Below are 18,860 nucleotides of genomic sequence, written 5' to 3' on the forward strand. Positions count from 1 at the left end.
TTTCGAAATCAATATATTGCTTTAAAAATTGTTGAAAAGGCACTATAGCGAATATGCTCATCACAATATGAGGAAACTGAGGCCCAGAGAGGCTAATCAGTTACCCAAGGTCACACAGATAGCCTGAGGCAGAACTGAGACTGTGATTCAAGGCTCCCAGCTCCCCAGCCAGGACCTTGTCCATTACTCCGTTGCACCCTTCTGATATGTTTATGAAATCAAGACTATGTAACTCGAGTTTATAAAACTCTAGGGTGATCACTGGGACGTTGAAATGATGCAGCATTGACTGGGAGAGTTTGACGCTGATCTTGTGCAAAGTGCAACTTCCCTTCTTTCTTTGGTCAAGCCTTCTGAATTATAGATCGTTCAGATTTGTAAGGACCTCTCAGGGTCACAGAGTGGTGCTCCTCACCTACAGGAGTGTGGATTCCTGATGGGACCATCTTTATGTAAAGAATGCTTGATATCCCATCCCCTGTTCCTTCCCTGGTCCACAGGCCTTGTGGGAATAATTGTGAGCAGTTGTTCAGGAGCCTGGGCAGAGAGGAAGACCAATTATTTTGCTTAAACTAAAAAAAAATCATGTAACCTCTCTTTGCCTCAGTTTTATCATCTGTAAAAATCAGTTTAGTTAACATGTTTTTTATAAATTTGTGTTATCAATTAGGTAATTCAGTTATTATACGAAGGATGCTGCCAGGCACATATTAGGTGCTCAATAAATAAGAGTGTCAGATTTGTGGTAACACCTTCTTCAAAGGACTATCAGTGAAAGTTTGGTGGAAAAAAAAGAAAAATACATCTTAAATTAAAAAAAATTGATTGTAGAGAGAGGAAGGGAAAGGGAGGGAAAGAGAAATGTCAATTTATTGTTCCACTTATTTATGCACTCATTGGTTGATTCTTGTATGTGGCCTGACTGGGGATCGAACCCACAACTTTGGCATATTGGGACAATGCCCTAACCAACTGAGGAGCCCAGCCAAGGCTTGAGAAAAATATATATTAACAAGTAAGCCATGGTAGTGTAGGTTCAAAGAATAAAAAAATTTTAAATCTACTGCAACAATACAGATGAATGAAATGTTGGGGAAGCTAGCACACTGAAGTGGTAGGGAAGCAGATTGATTAGGCAGTGTTTTGGTTAGAAGAAAACAACTAATGTGCCTCAGTTGACCAGTCACTGGCACAGGCTTGGGTGGAAGTTTCTATGTTCTAAACAGAACTCTTAATTGATCTCTAATCAATTAAAAATAACTCATTAAAAGGACTGGAAAGCATTGCCAAAATATTACTCTATATGAGGAAAACATCAAAAGAATCATAAAAATGTACATTTTCTTGAAATATTGTTAAAGAGCAAACTAGCTTACCATTTAATTTTTGGAAGTACTCCTTATTGTAATAAATGAACTGGTTTGTGAAATACTAATGATGTTAACTTACTTATCCTCTTCTGACTCAAAATTCCATTTGCCTTTAGGACAAGAGAATTAAGTGCTTATTTGGTACTATTATTTGTTGGAATAGAATATTATTCTCTTCAGGAGCAAAAATCATATTTTTGTGTCTGGCTCTTTGAAAAACCTGGTTGTGTGCTGCCATCTTGTGGTAATACTAAGACATGGCCCTATGTACTGTAGAAGGAACACCTTTGCCCACCAGGTGGCAGTAGTTGGAAAAAATATAAGCAGCACTACTTTTTTCAGTCAGAGCAGGGCTGAAACTTTACTCTTCAGAAAAGAGTATTTCCTATTGTTATATACAAGAAACAATTTATTTTGATTTTTAACAACTAGAAGTTTTTTTTCTGTTGCAAAGGTGATCTCAAGTTCTTGAGAAAAACAACCTTGCTAGGGATATTATTTCTGTAGGTATTGCCTTGACACTCATTAGAATATACCTAAAACTTATGATTTATGCCTTTCAGAGATACTTCTCACACCTATCTGTCTTGCTTTAGCAAACACACTTAACAAGTAAGCATGGCAGTGTGGGTCCAAATAACAGAATAACAACGTAAATCTACTGTAGCTATACTTTGGGGGAGTCTAGTACAGGGAAAATCCTAGAATTCTTTGGAAGCATCATTATCATATGCTTAGATATTACCTTCTGATGAGAGGGTACAAGGAGGCAATGGGGAAAATTAATACTAGAAAAAGGAAATGCCTTGACAAATTTATTTATGCTAATCTGTCTTTGACTTTGACTTTCAGAATCTTTATACTCAGCCATGTTAAATAAACCTGCAGCATTAAAAAGAGCTGACACAGACAATATCCCCCTGTTCACTACAGCAGCCTCAGCTCAGTATTTCTCTAGCAGAGTAGGTGTCCAACAGATTGGCTGAATAAATGTCTGAGTGCACGAATAAATGAATGGATGAATGGAGTGAATGGAATGAATGAATTGATGAGTGAATGAGTGGGAGAATGAATCAATTAAAACCTCAAGAGCTGCCCTACCTAACATTCTAGGCAGGGGAAAGTTCTAGTCTCCTTTTGCCATGCTTTAATCCCGAGGCAGAACTCTTCTGGGGAATGTAGCCATTTGAAGAGCCATGTGGGGCCAGGTGGCCCTTTCATCAGTCCACAAATCCTGGCAGGTGGAAAGTTTTCTGGAGAGCTGAGCTTTGTTGAAGAATATCCTCAGGATTAATGAAAATTTACACCTTAGAAAATAAAAATCCAAGCTTCTTTTTTGTTCAGAGGCCAGAAGATTTACTCTTTTTATCTTACCTCTCATCTCCTATTATGTGGTGTGACTAGTTTTCTCAGTCTGAATCTCTCTCTCTCTCAATTATAGTGAGGATTGTGAAGGTGAGAAACTCTAGAGTTTAAAGTTTGGTAACTTGCTAATTACCTGAGAAAATTTTCATATCTATGTTCATCAACAATTTTGGCATTTTGCCTGCTCTGAGTTCTGTCTGGGAGAGGAGACAAGGGCACCACAAGCCCATAGAGAAATGATTGGTTTTTAGTGCTTTGACTCGACAACTTGCCTCCATAGCATATGTACAGTGTGGGGGTTCATACTGTTTGCATAGTTTTTCTAATTTCGGGGTTTTACTTGGATGTAAATGGCTCGTTTTTCAGCCTCTTACAGCCATTTGGGCAAGGAAACAGTCCCTCTTCTGTGTGCATGGCGCAACTCCGTCTGGAAGGCCAGTCTTCTGATGTGCCACAGGTTTCGAAAATGACGTATTAGAGAACTAAAGTAATTAATAGCACTTCTTTTTTTCTAGACCAGAATTAGTAAGCAAAGAGGGAGGGTCTAAATTCAAAAAGGATTTTATAGTACAGGTGCCTGGAAAAAGTTAGAGAGGAAGGGGGTTAAAATCACAAAAAGATTAACAAGAGAAACAAAGGAGAAGACTCCTCTCTCACTGATGCTGAGGACCTGAAGCATAACATGGGTAAGGGTGCTCCATGGGAATTTACGGGTTTTGTGCTCTGAGTTTTATTTTCTGCCAAGGTTTTGAAAAATAAAACCTTTATTATTATAGTGGCTTAACATGGAGACTTTTTTATTAATTCAATTTTCAAAGCCACACTTTGAAATTTATTAATTTCTTTCTTGAAGATTTCTCCATTGTACTCAGAGGGTTTAGGGATTAGTGGTTTCAGCTTACAAGTATTATTATTTTTTTTTCTTTGACATAGAAAGAGATATGCCTGTGATTTCTGTTTGGATTGTTATGGTTTTTTATTTTTTCCCACATACTACATTCATGTTGTATAAACCCTAATGCATAATATTTCTACAGTAATATCCTCTGAGAATCATAGTAATCATTCTAGGTCTAGTTCAGGGAGAAAACGCCAAAGTAGAGAAATAGGTCTAAACTGCAATGTTAAGGTTATTCTTGTTAAGTTAGTTCATGGATGGCGCCATTATCGTGACTACTAAGAGAATTTATCAGATTGGCTTGGAAAACGAAGAAGTCTTAACATGTCATTAATATTTGAGAAAGGAAGTTGGCCTTCCTCAGCTAGATTTGGCTTCTAAAGGGATCCTACACTTTACCTTCAAATACTTACAAGGGCTTTTTCTCTAAGAGTTGACTTCCAATGTTTGCTGCTGTTTCAGGTGCAGCAAGGACGCGAGTGATTAACCAGGGTGCTGGTCACCTTGGACAGATGGTGAGAACTTCCTGTGGGATGAGTGAAGGCATCCAAACCAAAACCAGCGCTGACATGATTTCTCCTTATGTAACGTCAATAAAATATTTGAGACTCACTTTTTATTCTCATTATTAGTGGACCAACCCTCTACAAACTGAATGTTCCATACTGAAGAAAATCAGAAAAAATGTTTTTTAAGTAAAAGGTAATTTCATTAAAACAAAAAAGAGACACATTTATACAAGGAAAAATGTTGTTATACCAATTTAGAGAGAGAATGTAGGAGCTCCCACATCTGAAAGGCGGATTCTTACTGGAAATCCTGGAGATGACACAAGGAAAATCTCTTTTAAGTCAGAGGAAGGAAATCTCTTCTAAAATGAGTCGGGTTGGAAGGGCTGTGAGTGAGCCTGTCGCTCAGGAGGCAGCCCCGGCCCAGGGCAGGCCTCTGCGACTGTCTTTCACGGGCCACAGAAACATGCCCCGCCTCTGAGAGGGCAGGGGACAGAGAACAGTTAAGGAGGTTTAACTTGAATACTTTACAGTACACTGACAGCTCAAACATTCAGATAACACATTTGTTTACATCATATTAACGGTGTATGTCTGAGGAAAGAGCTTATGTATGATCGGCATTTTCTTCTTTACAGTTTCATAAGTTTTCAAGTTCTTCTATAATGAAAATGTATAACGTTTATTATCAGAATAGAAAACTATTTATAAAAACAAATCAACCATTTAAAAATACCCTCTACATCTGGGGGAAGTTAATTATCAATTTCTGATTATTTGGTTTTGGGTTGACCTTGTTACAAAAGACTGAATCTTTCCCCCGACTTTTTAGTTGGCTGGTATCATATAGAAGCCAAGACAGGTGAGGCCTAATTTTTGTAAGGAACATAGTCCCAACAGCATTAAATTATGATGCAATAAAAAATGTACTCTATGGGCTGATGAGGTCCTTCTGACTGCAGGCTTCACGTAATTGCTCTGCAGAGTGAATAGAGGCGTGTGATCTGACTGCAGTAGCCACGGCGGCGGCGGGCTCCGCTCAGGGACAGCAGGCAGTGTTCCGGGAAGCGCGGTCTCGCCAAGCAGGCCAGCATAAAAAGAAGGCTACGGCAAGTCGTTTACCGCAAGCCCGCTTTCTCAAATCCTGTGGGTTTCTTATTTAGCCCGAGAGGTTTAATTTTTAGTAATCCGTGAATTGAAATTTTAGGGAATGCTCAAGAGGCTAAGTTTAATAAAGGGGTTTCCCTGAGCCATTCCACCTAAAAATTTGCTTAAGTTTAGAAAAACTCCAGAAGCAAACTCGTTTGAATCAGCTGTCAGTAAGGTATTCGGGCTAGACACGCAGTTTTTGTCTTAAGAAAGAAGTGCCGGTGCCCCTGTGCCTGGGATGCGCCCATTACCCCTGTGGGTAGTACCCTTTATCCCTTATTGGATTAAAGACCAGTCATCTCCTAATTAAGTGAGATTAGGAACTACCTCCCAGTCCTGGTTGTTGGTGCATCGTAGATTATGTTTTCCGTGTTTAAAAACATGAATTTTAAAGCCTTTCATGCCTTCATTTATTTTACTTGCCGAAAAGGATTAAAAGCATAGGTTTGGATGAGTCTCTAGAGATTCTCTCCCTTTCTGCTTTTCTTCATCTCTTTTTTTTTTGTTTCTCAACTCTAAATTGTTTTTTGAATACATTTTAGATTTACATTCTAAGGGATTCAAGACTGTCTTTAATCCATGTAATGTGTATTTTCATTTTACATGTTTCAAAATTAAAAACATTCAAATAACATGAAATGAGGTACCTGGCCTATGGAATTTGAATGCAGAGATAACAAGTGAATTTATGAGATTTCTTCTGGGGTTTTAAGACTCTTGGAAATAAGAAGATAAGGGATTAATAATAGCGGTATACACCTAGTTACCCTTGGACCCACATTCCTGGCACTAATGACCACGGCACAGGATTCGGTAAAGACAGGTCTGCTTTGGACACCTCTTAGTGGCTTTATTACTCGGAGTGCCAGGATCCATCTGTAACTCCAAATATAACATCATAGCCAGGTTCTGGGGCAGCTGCTGGAAAACACTGCTGCCTCCTTACAACTTGGTCACTCCTATAAATAAAATAAAACCTTACCATTAAGCCTCCCTGTTGAGAGACGCAAAGTTTTCTTTAGAGCAGGGGTATCAAACTAATTTTCACCAGTGGCCACGTCAGCCTCGAGGTTGCCTTCAAAGGGTTGAATGTAATTTTATGACTGTATAAATGTAACTACTTCCTGACAGTTAAGCAAGAGCTCGGTGTTGCTGCTGGGTAGGAACAAGGTATGGGCCTGGATAAAACAGGGTGGAGGGCCAGATTCAACTAGTGGGCCTTCTGTTTGCCGCCTGTGCTCTGGAGGTTCTGCCAGATCATACATAGGCTCTCAGGATCCGGAAAACTAGCCCTGAATGGGGCCCCCACCATACCGTGGGCAGGATTGGTACCTGCCTGCACAATGAAGCCAGCATGTACTCTTCCATCTCCTGAAAGTCTAACAGAGGTGGAAATGCTGATCCCCTTTCCTTTAACTCAATTGGCTTACTGTTAGCTTTAAAACAAACAAACAAACAAACAAACAAATAAACAAAAAACAGGCCAGATATAAATGACAAGAATAAAGAAACTCATAAGGCAAAAATTGTGTTTTTTTAGATTTCTAAAATTATTTAGACTTAATATTGTTCAGCTGTCTTTGAATTCTAGACCTTTATACATACTGGAATGTTTGCCCTTCTTTTCCTTTCCTCCTTTCAACCTTTTAAAGTTCACTTTCTCCTGGAAGCCTTCTTTGACCAGACCAGGTTAGTTAAGGTGCCCTTGTTCTGTGCTCACCAAACACCACACAGGGATTGTAAACTTAGCAAAGGTTTTTGTGATTTCTTAACTCCTCATCTATTGCCCCACCTGGTTGACAAGCTCTTTAGTGCTTTGTTTGCCACAGTCCTGCACAAGATGCAGCTCTGAGCTTGGCACACAGAAAGTATTAGGATAGATTTTTTTTTGAATGGTGTCATCAAAATATTGAGCATTATCAAATACTGGGCCAGAAACTAGTTTTTTACTGCCCATCAAGAATGAAGTTTCTTTCGTATATTCCTCCTAAGGATTAGGAATCACAAGGAAAACATGAACTCTAAAATAAACCATATAAAGCAAAAGCAAGTGGAGAGTACATCTAAATGCAGAATAGGAAGTCACGCTATTAACTGAATGACTTAGAGAGAGAGGGTCAATCCTCTAAGGGAAGACCGACCTCCAAGATCATTTCATCTTTCTCAACACTGCAACACTAAGCAACTTCCAGTGATGAACTTACCTGTATTCTGGACCTCCAGGGAGGAAAATAGAACAAATCTCCCAAGGAACTCTCAACCTTGCTAGTCAACAGAGAGAAGTGCAAGCTACTGCTTAGTTTCTTTTGTTTAAGCTGTTTCTGCTCTGCAAATATACCCTGCTTCCAAGTCAGACAAAATCTACATGTATATTTTAGGAAGCATTTTAGAATGGCCAAGCAGTGTTCCCACATAGAACATGGCTGGGAATGCTTGGTGCTGTGTGGGAGGAAGAGGATGGGATGGTAAACAGAATGGACACTCACCCAAGGCACAGTTCCCTCCTACTGTTTTGTTTTGTTTTTTGGTAAACCACAGTATCCTGTTGTTGCCCCCAAACGGTGTCCTCTTAGGTAGGTAGAAAAGTCATACTGAAACTGCAAGGTTTAGAAGGTGAGAATCTTGGTTGTGAGTATGGGGCAGATGAAGTAGGAAAAATGGATAGCTGTGATGCTATGATTCATAGTAAAGATATTCTGTTAGTGGTAATGTCTAGGCACTAAAACATGCACACATGTTACAGAGATGTGGCAAGTGTTTTCTTTTTTATCAGCACAGTGATAAGCAAACCAGCATAGTAAACTCTGATGGTGCTTGGCTCTCCAGAGTCCAATTAGGAAGCATGATAAATGACTTGTAAAGTCTCTCCCCACACCCACTGATTTATGGTGGATGGAAGCTGACAATTCTTAGTGGAGTCCCAGTGAATAGTCTGCCTACTCCCATCATACATCTGGGTACATATGAACATCTTCAACTGGAATTCCAAAGTCATTATGTATGCTGTGTTCCAATGTGGCAGGTTTGTTTCTTCACAGCAGTATATATGGGGAGGTGTAAGAAGGTGGGGTCACTTAAGGTGATTTTCCCCCCATGGAAGGGCTCCTTTAATTTAATACCCACCGATGACTTGTGATGATGAATACCCACCAAGAACTTGTGAGTTCAGAGTGACTGCATATGGCAAATTATTGCTAAGGTTGTTTTGTCTGTTGCCTCTTTAGAAGTAGATGTTTCCTCCAGAAAGAGGGCATAATGGCTTTGTGGTGCTTGCATGACTGATAATCAGTGTTTAGAAGCTAAGATTACCAAAACCTTTTCTTTGGTTTTATTTGAAGAATATCAAAAGAAAGGTGTATATGTAGTGCAAGATGAATATGGGGGAAATGTGGAGAAAAAAATTAAGAAATACAAACCAGTAATAAGACTTTTAAATGAAAAACAGAAAGCCAAGGGGCAGACTGAAGTTCAAGTTTATACTTTCTGGGGCTATGATATAACATTTGTCAGGGGCTGAGACTGTAATGATGACTGATGGAATTTTGGGAGACTATGTATTATTATTGTTGCTGTTATTAATGACTCTAAGTAGTCTCATTGCTTTTAAGGAATCTTAAACCTAGAGCAAATCTCCCACAGAGAGGACCTCCTTCCTGGCTATACCCACCAATGCTCCTCACAGTAGACTGTTGCCTTCCTGCAAAATGGCTTAGTGATGCAAACACCACAGCAATCTCTGCTGGGGGCGCACTCTAAAGACTAGAAGGACCTGCGCCAGCATTTTCTGCCCATTCAAGATTCTGGTCTTTTCACCCTTTGGGGCAGCATGCCAATGTATTTTCTGCTGCAAATCTCATTGAGCTCTCTTTACGCAGAGTTATTTCTTTTAATTAAAAAGACAAGACTGTCAATTACTTAAACTTAATCCCCAAATGTAATTGTTACTTTGAAAGATTTTTTTCCCATAAAGCTCATAGAAGAGAAATATTTCTATCAAATTAAAATTTACTGTGAGCTTGGATTTTCAAAAAATTATTCATCTTTAAATCCCTGCTGGATCTAGAAATCTAAATAGCACAGCCATCCAATAGCACAGGTCGGTCATCAGGGAAGGCTGACTGGTGTGGGCAGATCCAAACTAGGAAAATACAAAAGACTTTAGAAAAGAGTTCAAAGAACTAAAAACTCTCCTACTTTTAAACTGATGCTGTAGGATTTTGAGCCATTTAGCTTAAAGCTAATGTACATTCTGAGAGAGGTGACACTGCCAAGCTGTTGTTGGACACTTAAACAACGGTGTAAATAAATTTCAGATTTATTCTTGCTATCAAATTTGAACAGGGAGAGAACAAGAATTGTTTAAGAAACAGCAGAAGGAAGGATAGAGAGGTGAGAAGAGGAAGACACAGAAATGGATTCAGCAAAGACAAATACCTATTGGGTCTAAATCACTGTTAGGTCTAAATCATTGGATTGGCAAGTGAAGTATTGATTCCAGGTGAAGTATTGGCATAACTCTTCCACTTGGTTTCCAGTTATTTTTGTCAATCAGGAGGAGGTCAGACTGTTGTTCCCAGTAAAGGAGCCAGGGTAACTCTTAATTATCCTCTTGTGTTTTAATCAGGGCTCGTGGTTTTGCTGTGAATTTTTGTCAACACAGCTGCTGCAGTTCTGTCTGTCAGTAAAAGCAAGGCCCTCTTTGCACCAGTTAGTGGGAAAGGAGTGATGTATATAAAAACTGAAACCTTTCCTCGAACATGCTTTATACTTTTGACCAGGAAAAAGGGCAGGTTCTTTAAACTGCTGAGTTTGAATTAGTCTGACAGGTGGTGATGTACTTGACAGGCATGCACTGAAAGTGTGTGAGTGGATGTGTGTGTGCCACACAATAGGAAACTGTGCAACCTGCAGCTCCTCTTAAGTTAATATTGTAATATTGATGAAAAAATAAGATTTTTTATTTGGCCTTGGGATACTTCTATATTTAAACTTGTTAGCACTGTGGGTATTTCAGATATCCCTAGAATTCATAACACATCAAACTATAAGGCGGCCACACTGAACTTATATCTGGTTAGTATCCAGACAATATGATACAAGTACATCTCTAAATATCAGCACTTTTAAAAATCATGAGAAATATGCATATCTGAATAAGGTTATCTTAAATTCAATATGCTTTCTTTCTAGAAACTTGAAAGCTCTCTTTAATATATTATTTAAAACACCACTTTGAGCTTGTAGGCATAAAAAATATAATTTCTTTCCCATTTCACAGTTGGGAAAACTGAATTAAAGAGAACAATGCTAGTAATTATCCATGATTAATAGAGGTGTGTATGTAAATCAGACTGAATAAGTGTGTGAAATTAGACGTGCTGATGCCAGAAAGCTCTTTTTAAAGAGCTTTTTATAGAGAGTTTTTTAAAAGATGAATGCTCTCATATAAATCTCTGCATGAGTTGGGCATACATTCTCTGTGTGGAGTATATTTGGAAATAGACTTGGTAAAAGTGCATGGATATTAAGGTAACTGAGTATTGTGTATTATAAACATTATACTACATAAAGTGTTAGATGAAAATTTTGTTAGATATATATTTAATGAACATAAATGCATACATAGAGTTTATTTAAAATATGCTATAGATTTATATATGTTCCTGAGTATTGTGATGGGTAGACTGGAATTTGGGTGTACTGTGATGATTAAAAAATGTGGGAGAAGGTACATGTTAGTTTCTTAGGGTTGCAAGGATTGAGTGAACACATGCAAGAAGCCTTAGAACTCTACTGCCACATGAGAAGCCCACTATTAATCTTAGCTATTATTATTACTATTATCATTATTACCACTATTAGACAAGGTGAAAGTGCAGTTATAGTAAGGAGCTGAAAAGAGGCATTTTCTCATTGATACCCAGGATAATATAATACAGAGAATAAGTACAGCTGTAGGGATTATCCAGTCATCTTTACAGCAGGGGCTATTTTAAGATTTTGCCTCCAGCTTTCTTCTCATCCTATGGAGTCTGATTTTGAGAATCCATTCCTGGGAGTGCTGGATGAGGGCAGGTATATCCCGTTGTCCTATTGTACATAGAATCTGGCTGTTGGGATGCCAGGCCTGCGCATAACAGCACCAGTCTCCCTCAGACGGAAGCATACCAAGCAGACTTCAGATTTCTGCAAGCCTGGTTTGTTTGTGGATTGGATTTTAATTTTTTTAAACTTTAATTTTGGGGTTTTTGTTTTGTTTTTGGAGAAAGCTTTAGACAGCTGTATTAATCATGCAAACCCGGCCATGTGCAATGTGTTTTATCAATGGAAAAACAGGAACTGAATGGTAAGTAGCTGTGAACAAACCAAGTGCAATGCCTGAGCCTGGAAGATAATCTCAACATTTCCCAAGCCCACTCGCCACACTGGGTTAGTGAATGGAAAGGCTGTTCACCTGGGATAAATAATCAGATGGGAGGCAAACAAGTGAGACAGTCCACTTACTAAATTTTTTTAAGTTTCTGTGATAGGGAAGGATGGGCTGATTGAGCCCAGAGAGCCCCAAGCTCAAGGGAATTCTTCACTTGAGTGTGACAAAAATAAGACAATGCTGTTTGTCCTTGTCCTTTTCTCTTCTTGTATATATGTCGCCTTAACTTTCCGAGGCTGGTTTGCTCACCTCATTTTTAACCTGCAGTCCTCCCAAGTGCGAGGGCATCTCCAGGTGCACTTTCCTCCTGATGGGCAATGTGAGAGGAAGCTTGGTATTCAGAGGCCTCGGGAAGTGATTTGAGACTAGCAAAGTGAGAAAAGTTCCCTCTGGGTGGACTCCTTCCTCATTTTACAATTCAGTGGAGTTTCTACAGCAATATATTCTGGGGTAGTTATGCAAATATATGCCATTCAGGATTCATTTCAGAATATATAAACCAAAATTAAAATTAATGAGAAAAACACCTATCAGGAACAGATCAAGGATGGAGCACTATTATATTTAAAAGATATATAGCTTTATACATATATATCTTTTAAATTAGGAGTAGGGAAGAACACTGATTTTTTTTTGTTTTGTTTGTGTTTGGCAGAATAGAAAAGGGCATTTGAAAAATTTCTGATTGTCCAAAGACAATATAAATTATCCTTTAGTGTAATTTCAGTATTATCATTATCACTGCAGAAAATCAAACAATATGATGAAGGAAACCCAGGGGAAATACATTCGACTTATTGAGCTTTGTTTTTGTTTAATCACAGCTTGAAAGGGTGTAGGGCTGCATTCCTGCTGTGACTCCATTGTTTGTCCCCAGTCAGCCTGATGAGCCATGTAGAGGGGGTTAGTGGGGGAGACCCTCCAGTGGGAGATATTAACAATGAAGCAGCTGAAAATATACATGCATTTCTGTTACTGGAAAGTAGGAAGAAAAGTTTTCTTCTTTATGATGGGAGGACAGAAAAGGATCTTTGGGACTTTCTCTTTCTTACTTTTGCAACACCTTAAGGAAAGTAATTGGCTTAAAATCCTTCAGCCATTTGCATCAACCAATAGTTTATAGACTTTTTAACACTTAGGTCTGAAATGTAGGATTCCATATAGATGACAGAATATGATATTTAATTAAATGAAGTTATCTAGTGTTATAATTATGATTACAGTGATGCTGGCATGCATTCCATAGATATTTGAGTACTTAAGTGACACTATAAAAAAGTTAAGGATCCTATAAGTTAGTATCCCCCACCCCCATGGGAAACTACATTTCATGTGGATTGCCATCTCAATTGGAAAGAAAAGGAGAAAAGGGATGTGATTCCTAGAAAAAATAAAGTCCTTGTAAGGAATAGGGACTTTAAGAGGACACTGTCTTTCCTTAATGACCTCTCACGCCAGCTATCCCAAGTCTCCATGAACAGCTTTTCAATTTCTACCAGCAGAAGCCCCTAAGTATTAGTAAGATAAACTATATTCTCTAAATCTATTGGATCTACAGAAGCTATCTACAGTCTATCTACAATGTAAAATCAAACTAGGGTCATTCTCCAATCAACAATTCAGTTTGTGGGAAAATATCAAGTTCAACAAAATTCCACATGCTCCACCACTGATCCAGACTGTTTTTCAATACCCAAGAACTGTCCTTGGTGAATAGTGCCTGGCTTCATTTTGTTCAATGTTACATATATCATAAAGCATGATCTGAGGAAACATTTGAGTTCGGATCTATAGAACTGCTCTCACAAAGGACACTAAGAGTCATAGTGACACAGTGCAAAGTTTATCTTGGATGTAGCACTTTTTTGAAAATGTTATCCATTGGGACAAATGTGTATGTGTGCATTTGTCACATCAAGATACTTGCAAGATGGCAACATGATAAAATGGTGTCAATCTCTGCAACTCTAGATGGTGATGTCTTAAAATAATCATGGCATGTCAAGAATTCAAAATGGGATATTTTCCATGAATGCTAAGTTTGATGTCAAATCTAAAAAAACAGGCACATTTTAAGTCTTATTTTTAGTGGCTGGCATAAGAAACAGATTTCATTAATGTTTGAGGAAAGGATTTTTTAACAGTTCTTCTAAAAATAGTTTGAACCTTTCTCAAAGTTTAAGAATAACTTTTAGTAAGCTGTTTAATTGATCCTTAAAATCTTGCAATCCTCATTTCAAATATAATTGTTTACATATCTATGAATACATAGATATGCAAAACATTGCACTATTGACACTCTGAATATCTACACCCAATTCTAGCTTCATTTTCAGTTTGGACAAGTGTTAATGAAACATGATCTGTCTTTAAACTAATAAAACAGCAGTTACCTACCTTTAATTCTGAGCACATTTCCTTTAGAGTGTATATGATAATTTTGTTTAATTGGATTTATTTTTTTCCACATTAGCCCCCACATGGCCTACTTTCCATTTTTTCTCAGGTCTTTGACTGTTATTTGCAAATCACTTTTCTGGAATTTAATTTCTACGGTAGGTTGGTTTCATTTCAGATTTTTTTTGTATTGTTTTAATTTTATTTGCCAATTTGCCTTTAAACAGCCTTAAGCTAGAAGGTTAGGGCTGCAACTTGCATCAAAATGTGATATAGGAGGCAAATTTTAATTTGAGTGAGGAGAAACTTTTATGAAAAGAAAGACAGGATGACTGCCTTTTTTGCTTGTGTGTTTTCTAAAATAGTTATCCTTCAAAGGAAAAGCCCCTGAATTGGCCAAGATTTAAAGAAAAAGCAATATCCTTGTGATATGCTTGAGTTCAACCTTAGGCAGCAGATAAATTCATTTTTACAAGTAATACTCCAGATTCGGATTCTATAAACCTCCAAATATGAGTGTGGTCAGTGAGAGGATTCATAGTTTTATGAGCTACAGAATTTAACTGCCCACGTTCCAAATATGTGGTTCAGAGTTTCCTGTAATTGAAGAAAAAATTGCATTTAGAGTTTAGTATTATCTTCTAAACTACTGACCAACCTGAAGTTTAGTCAGCTGATGAATCTGTTACATGCCTATCAACTGGAATGGGAGCAATTGATTGACTTTCTTTTGTAGGTTTAAAGAAAATTATTTCAGCTGTGTGTTACTTTTGTGAATGTATTTCATTTTGTGAATGTTTGCACATTATAGATGATGGAGAATGACCCAGCAGTAGAACTACAGTGATAAAAATCATACTGACCTTGAATGGGGTGGGGGATTGTGGGTAAAACACGCTCTGAAGGGGAAAAAATAATAAGTATCATGGAGAGTTTATATATATATATATATATATATATATATATACACATATACCTTATTCATGTTTAGCTGCTCAATTATAAAACAGATGAATTTCAATGCCTATCTCTCCCATAAAGTGTCTATTCTTCCTACCAATACTAAAATATTAGAGAGTTATTAGTAACACAAAATCCAAAGCCTTTTGAAAAAATTTAGCAAGAGCAGGGCACAACATCCTATTGTGATAAGGCCAGAAACAGGACCCTACCTTTCACTGGAAAAACCTACTACCAGAATTACAGACTTTTTGGAGGATTTGGGTTGACGGTGTTTAAAGTAGTAGTGATCACATTCAGGTCATGCATTTTGATCCTAGTTTTGGTCTCTTTGACTCATAACAGACGGACCTCTATGGTAGCTAAGGATGCCTTTCCTTTCTCTTAGTGCTCGGGGTCATGTCAGCTTTAGCTAAGCATCTGGAAAGTTTATTTTGGGAAATACTAATTCAACTTTTCCCTCAGGCTTTTACTTCCACATTACTTATATCTGTGCAAGAATGATGCCAAGGTAATAAGTTTTTTGTCAGGATATATTTTTATTTTTAGTCTTCTCCTTAATCTCACCCTCTTGTGGTAATATAATCTCTCCTAAAATTTGATCAACCAAATTCGCTTGATGATGCATGCTACTGGGTAATAAGAAGTGCTTTTCCTTGGGACACCGGGGTCTTAATTTATGTTGTCTCTCACAGTCTCATCCATCCCTAAGCTACCAAGCATAAATTGTATATGCTGACAAAGCTCAGGATTGAAGGTATTCTCTAGTTATCTCATCAAAATCCCAGGTTTAACTCTAAATCTTCTTCTGAGGCTCTTTCAGGAAGGCAGAATGGTGTATTAGGGATAGGATGCTTTACTTCCTACCCCCAAACTCTGTAATGTAATATAATTAGCACATACTATTCTACATGGCTCTTAGCAGCTTGGTTAATTGAAGGTTGATGATAAGTGAAAATCAACAAATATCAAAACCATAAAGAGAAAATCACATGTACATATTCAAATTTAATCTTCTTGTCATTTTGTGCCATAAACTTTAAAGAGTAGATTTTGCCTGGAATTTGGGCACTCAGTTCATCTGGACACAGAAAACCCAGTTTCCTTGCAGAGTGGGCTTTTTCTCTAAAGCAGCTGAAAGTTGTAGCTTAAATGCCAAAGTTTCCTAAGTGCATTACAATGGAACAGTCAACAGCACAGTGAACAACTGTGTCTTAGTTACACAAGTGTCGAGTAGAAAAATGGCTTAAACCTCCACTTGTTATTTGGTGTTAAGTTTCCAGCTTTGAAAATAAATAGCATAACTGTTTTTTATTATTCTTTCAGCCATTATGTAGCAGTTGGAGACCACTGTCCCATATTATATTCTATCTACTGTATTTTATTTCTGTTATTACTATGATTATTTAGACTGTTAAAATAACTCTGCTTAATATTTTGTCATCACACTGTTCACAGCTGGTAAATGCACTCCGCCCTCATTTCCAGAGACCATTTATATTGCTGAACCACCTCACCCACACTCCTTTCATGGCCTTTTCAACTGTTCCCCAGCTTGTTAATATCATCTTAGCTCCACCCTATTATCATCATCTTAGCTCTATGATACCCCATTAGTTATTCTCATTCTCTTAATTCCATCCTTATCATTCCTTAGATGTATCCCATCTCAGCCTTTAATCCTTATTCTTCTGCCTCATTCTGCTGTATTTTATAGTCTATACCCGCATTTGTGAGCTCCTCTATAGTGAAGTAAATGTCACTTATAAGTGAAAAAGAAATTCTTCAATTTTAATATTAGAAAGTCAGGAAGGGCAGGGACCTTGGTGCTATGTGCTTTGCCTTTTGGCTGCTAATACAGGCCCACCTTGTTTTATTGCACCCCACTTTATTGCTCTTCATAGATATGTGTTTCACAAATTGAAAGCAAGATTTTCCACCAGCATAAAAGATTACATCTCACTTTATTGCAATACTTGCTTTATTGCAGTGGTTGGAAGTGAATGTGCAATATCTCCAAGGTATGCCTGTACTTGATGAGGTCAACCTAGCTTAGCAACTGATTGAGAGGTTTTAGGAACAGAACTCTAAGGTTGACCCCAGTACTATATTGTGGGGCTCTTAGTAACTTCCTTGACTCTGAGCTTCAGTTTCTTGTCTGCTAGATGGGGCTGTGGGGTATTATTAACTGATTCTGCTAGAACACCATGAGAAATAGTTATATGGGCATTTTCATGTCACAAGAAAACCCTCTCCATTAAAAACACCTAAATGACAAAAGCTAGAGTTGAGGGTTGGAGGTGTGTGTGTGTGCATACATAATTTATTAACTGCGATATGATTTTCTTTTAATTTTCAGTGGGTATTGCAGATGTGCAGTGGTCTTTCTGGAAGTCAGCATATTTAATCCCTGTTCTTAAAACTAAAACTAGTTTTCCATCTACCTTCTGTTGTATCCACAGAGAACCTTTATAAGTAGTTTACAGCCAGTCTTTCAGATTACGTGTGGGTAAGTGTTCAAATAGCTGCTCAAACTGTTTTATTATGTGGCATGCAGAAGTAGCTTATTAAGAGGCTTTGCTTCCTCTTAACTAGCACTGAGATAATAACTTAAAATGGTTTCTGGAGAAGCAGAGGATTCACTCATTCTGAGGGCTCTCTCCAGGGATGGGTTGCTTAGGTAGTACTTGAGATTTAATCAAGTATAGCTTTATAAGTTAATAATCTTTTTAAATTAAAGAGAAAATTTAGAAACCTCCCACATACTGATATGGTACGACCCAGTATAGATTTCTTTGTATTTTTATTCTTTTGTACTCAACAGCTTCAAAATTGTAATAAAGTCCCTCACCAACCCCCATATTGATCAGTGCAACTGCCCTTCCTTAACATGTGGGACTATTTCCCTCAAGGGTCAAACGCTGACCATTGGGATGAATATCAGTTCAGAATCTCAGTGTGCTGAAGAAAAGCCAACAGTCTCATCTCAGAATCCAGGCTGGTGGGAGTTACTGGAAATGGAATTGGGATATGGCAGAAGTAGTGCTCCTGGGTGGGCAGGAATACAATAGTAGTGGAAAGACCTCTTTAAGTGAAAGATGAAGAAATAAATTAGATGTCTCCTCACCTCCAAACAACAAAATATACATCTCCTGACACTTCTCCATGGACACAAATCTAGTGATACATTGATCTAGAGCCTGGACTCTGGAAACAGATGTCATGAATTTAAGTCCCAGCAGCCTTACTTAGTTGTATTTAGTGACATAACTTCTTTGCATAATGGAGAATTATGAGTACCTAATAGGGTTGTCCTGATGATTAAATGAGATCATATATGTTAAGTGTTCAGTACATGTGCAGAGTACCTAGTAAGTACTCAGGTGATAATTAATGATATTAAAATCATTATTCTTCCTCCCTATTTCTTTAAAAGTGACTCAATGTAAGCACTGAAACAAGATAGGGCTCCTTTGTGGGTGCAGCACAATCATCATTGTGGAAATATGGAACTGATTACGTTACACATACTGACAATGAAACTACTCACGGCATCATCAGAAGACTGAGTCTTCACACAGGTGATGCACATTCCCCCATCTGACAAAGACTAAGGAGCTGACTCCTTACCCATACACATTGTACCAATAGATTAATGTGTTCAGGAAAATTATATAATGGAATGCTTTGCCAAGGATGTAGAAAAAGATATAAAAGGCATTAGTTGGATCTATAGCCTGATGTAGTATGGATTCTTGACAAATAGAATGCTAGAATGTGTG

At 37.9% G+C, this 18,860-nt stretch overlaps 1 protein-coding gene across 2 annotated transcripts in view; it reads right to left on the reverse strand.

Moving 5' to 3' along the window:
* LOC123827056 (limbic system associated membrane protein) overlaps positions 1-18,860 on the reverse strand; it is a 633,910-nt gene that overhangs the window by 16,442 nt on the left and 598,608 nt on the right. Inside the window, exon 7 of one of the 2 annotated variants that reach the window (XM_045851347.1) lies at positions 14,982-15,017. The exons of the other annotated variant lie outside the window; for it this stretch is intronic. Coding sequence (XP_045707303.1) covers positions 14,982-15,017 — 36 coding nt within the window. The remainder of the gene's footprint in view (positions 1-14,981; positions 15,018-18,860) is intronic. 2 annotated transcript variants of the gene reach the window in all.

Source organism: Phyllostomus hastatus, unplaced genomic scaffold (genome assembly GCF_019186645.2).
Source record: "Phyllostomus hastatus isolate PE091 unplaced genomic scaffold, TTU_PhHast_1.1 phas_contig_86, whole genome shotgun sequence".
NCBI lineage: Eukaryota > Metazoa > Chordata > Mammalia > Chiroptera > Phyllostomidae > Phyllostomus > Phyllostomus hastatus.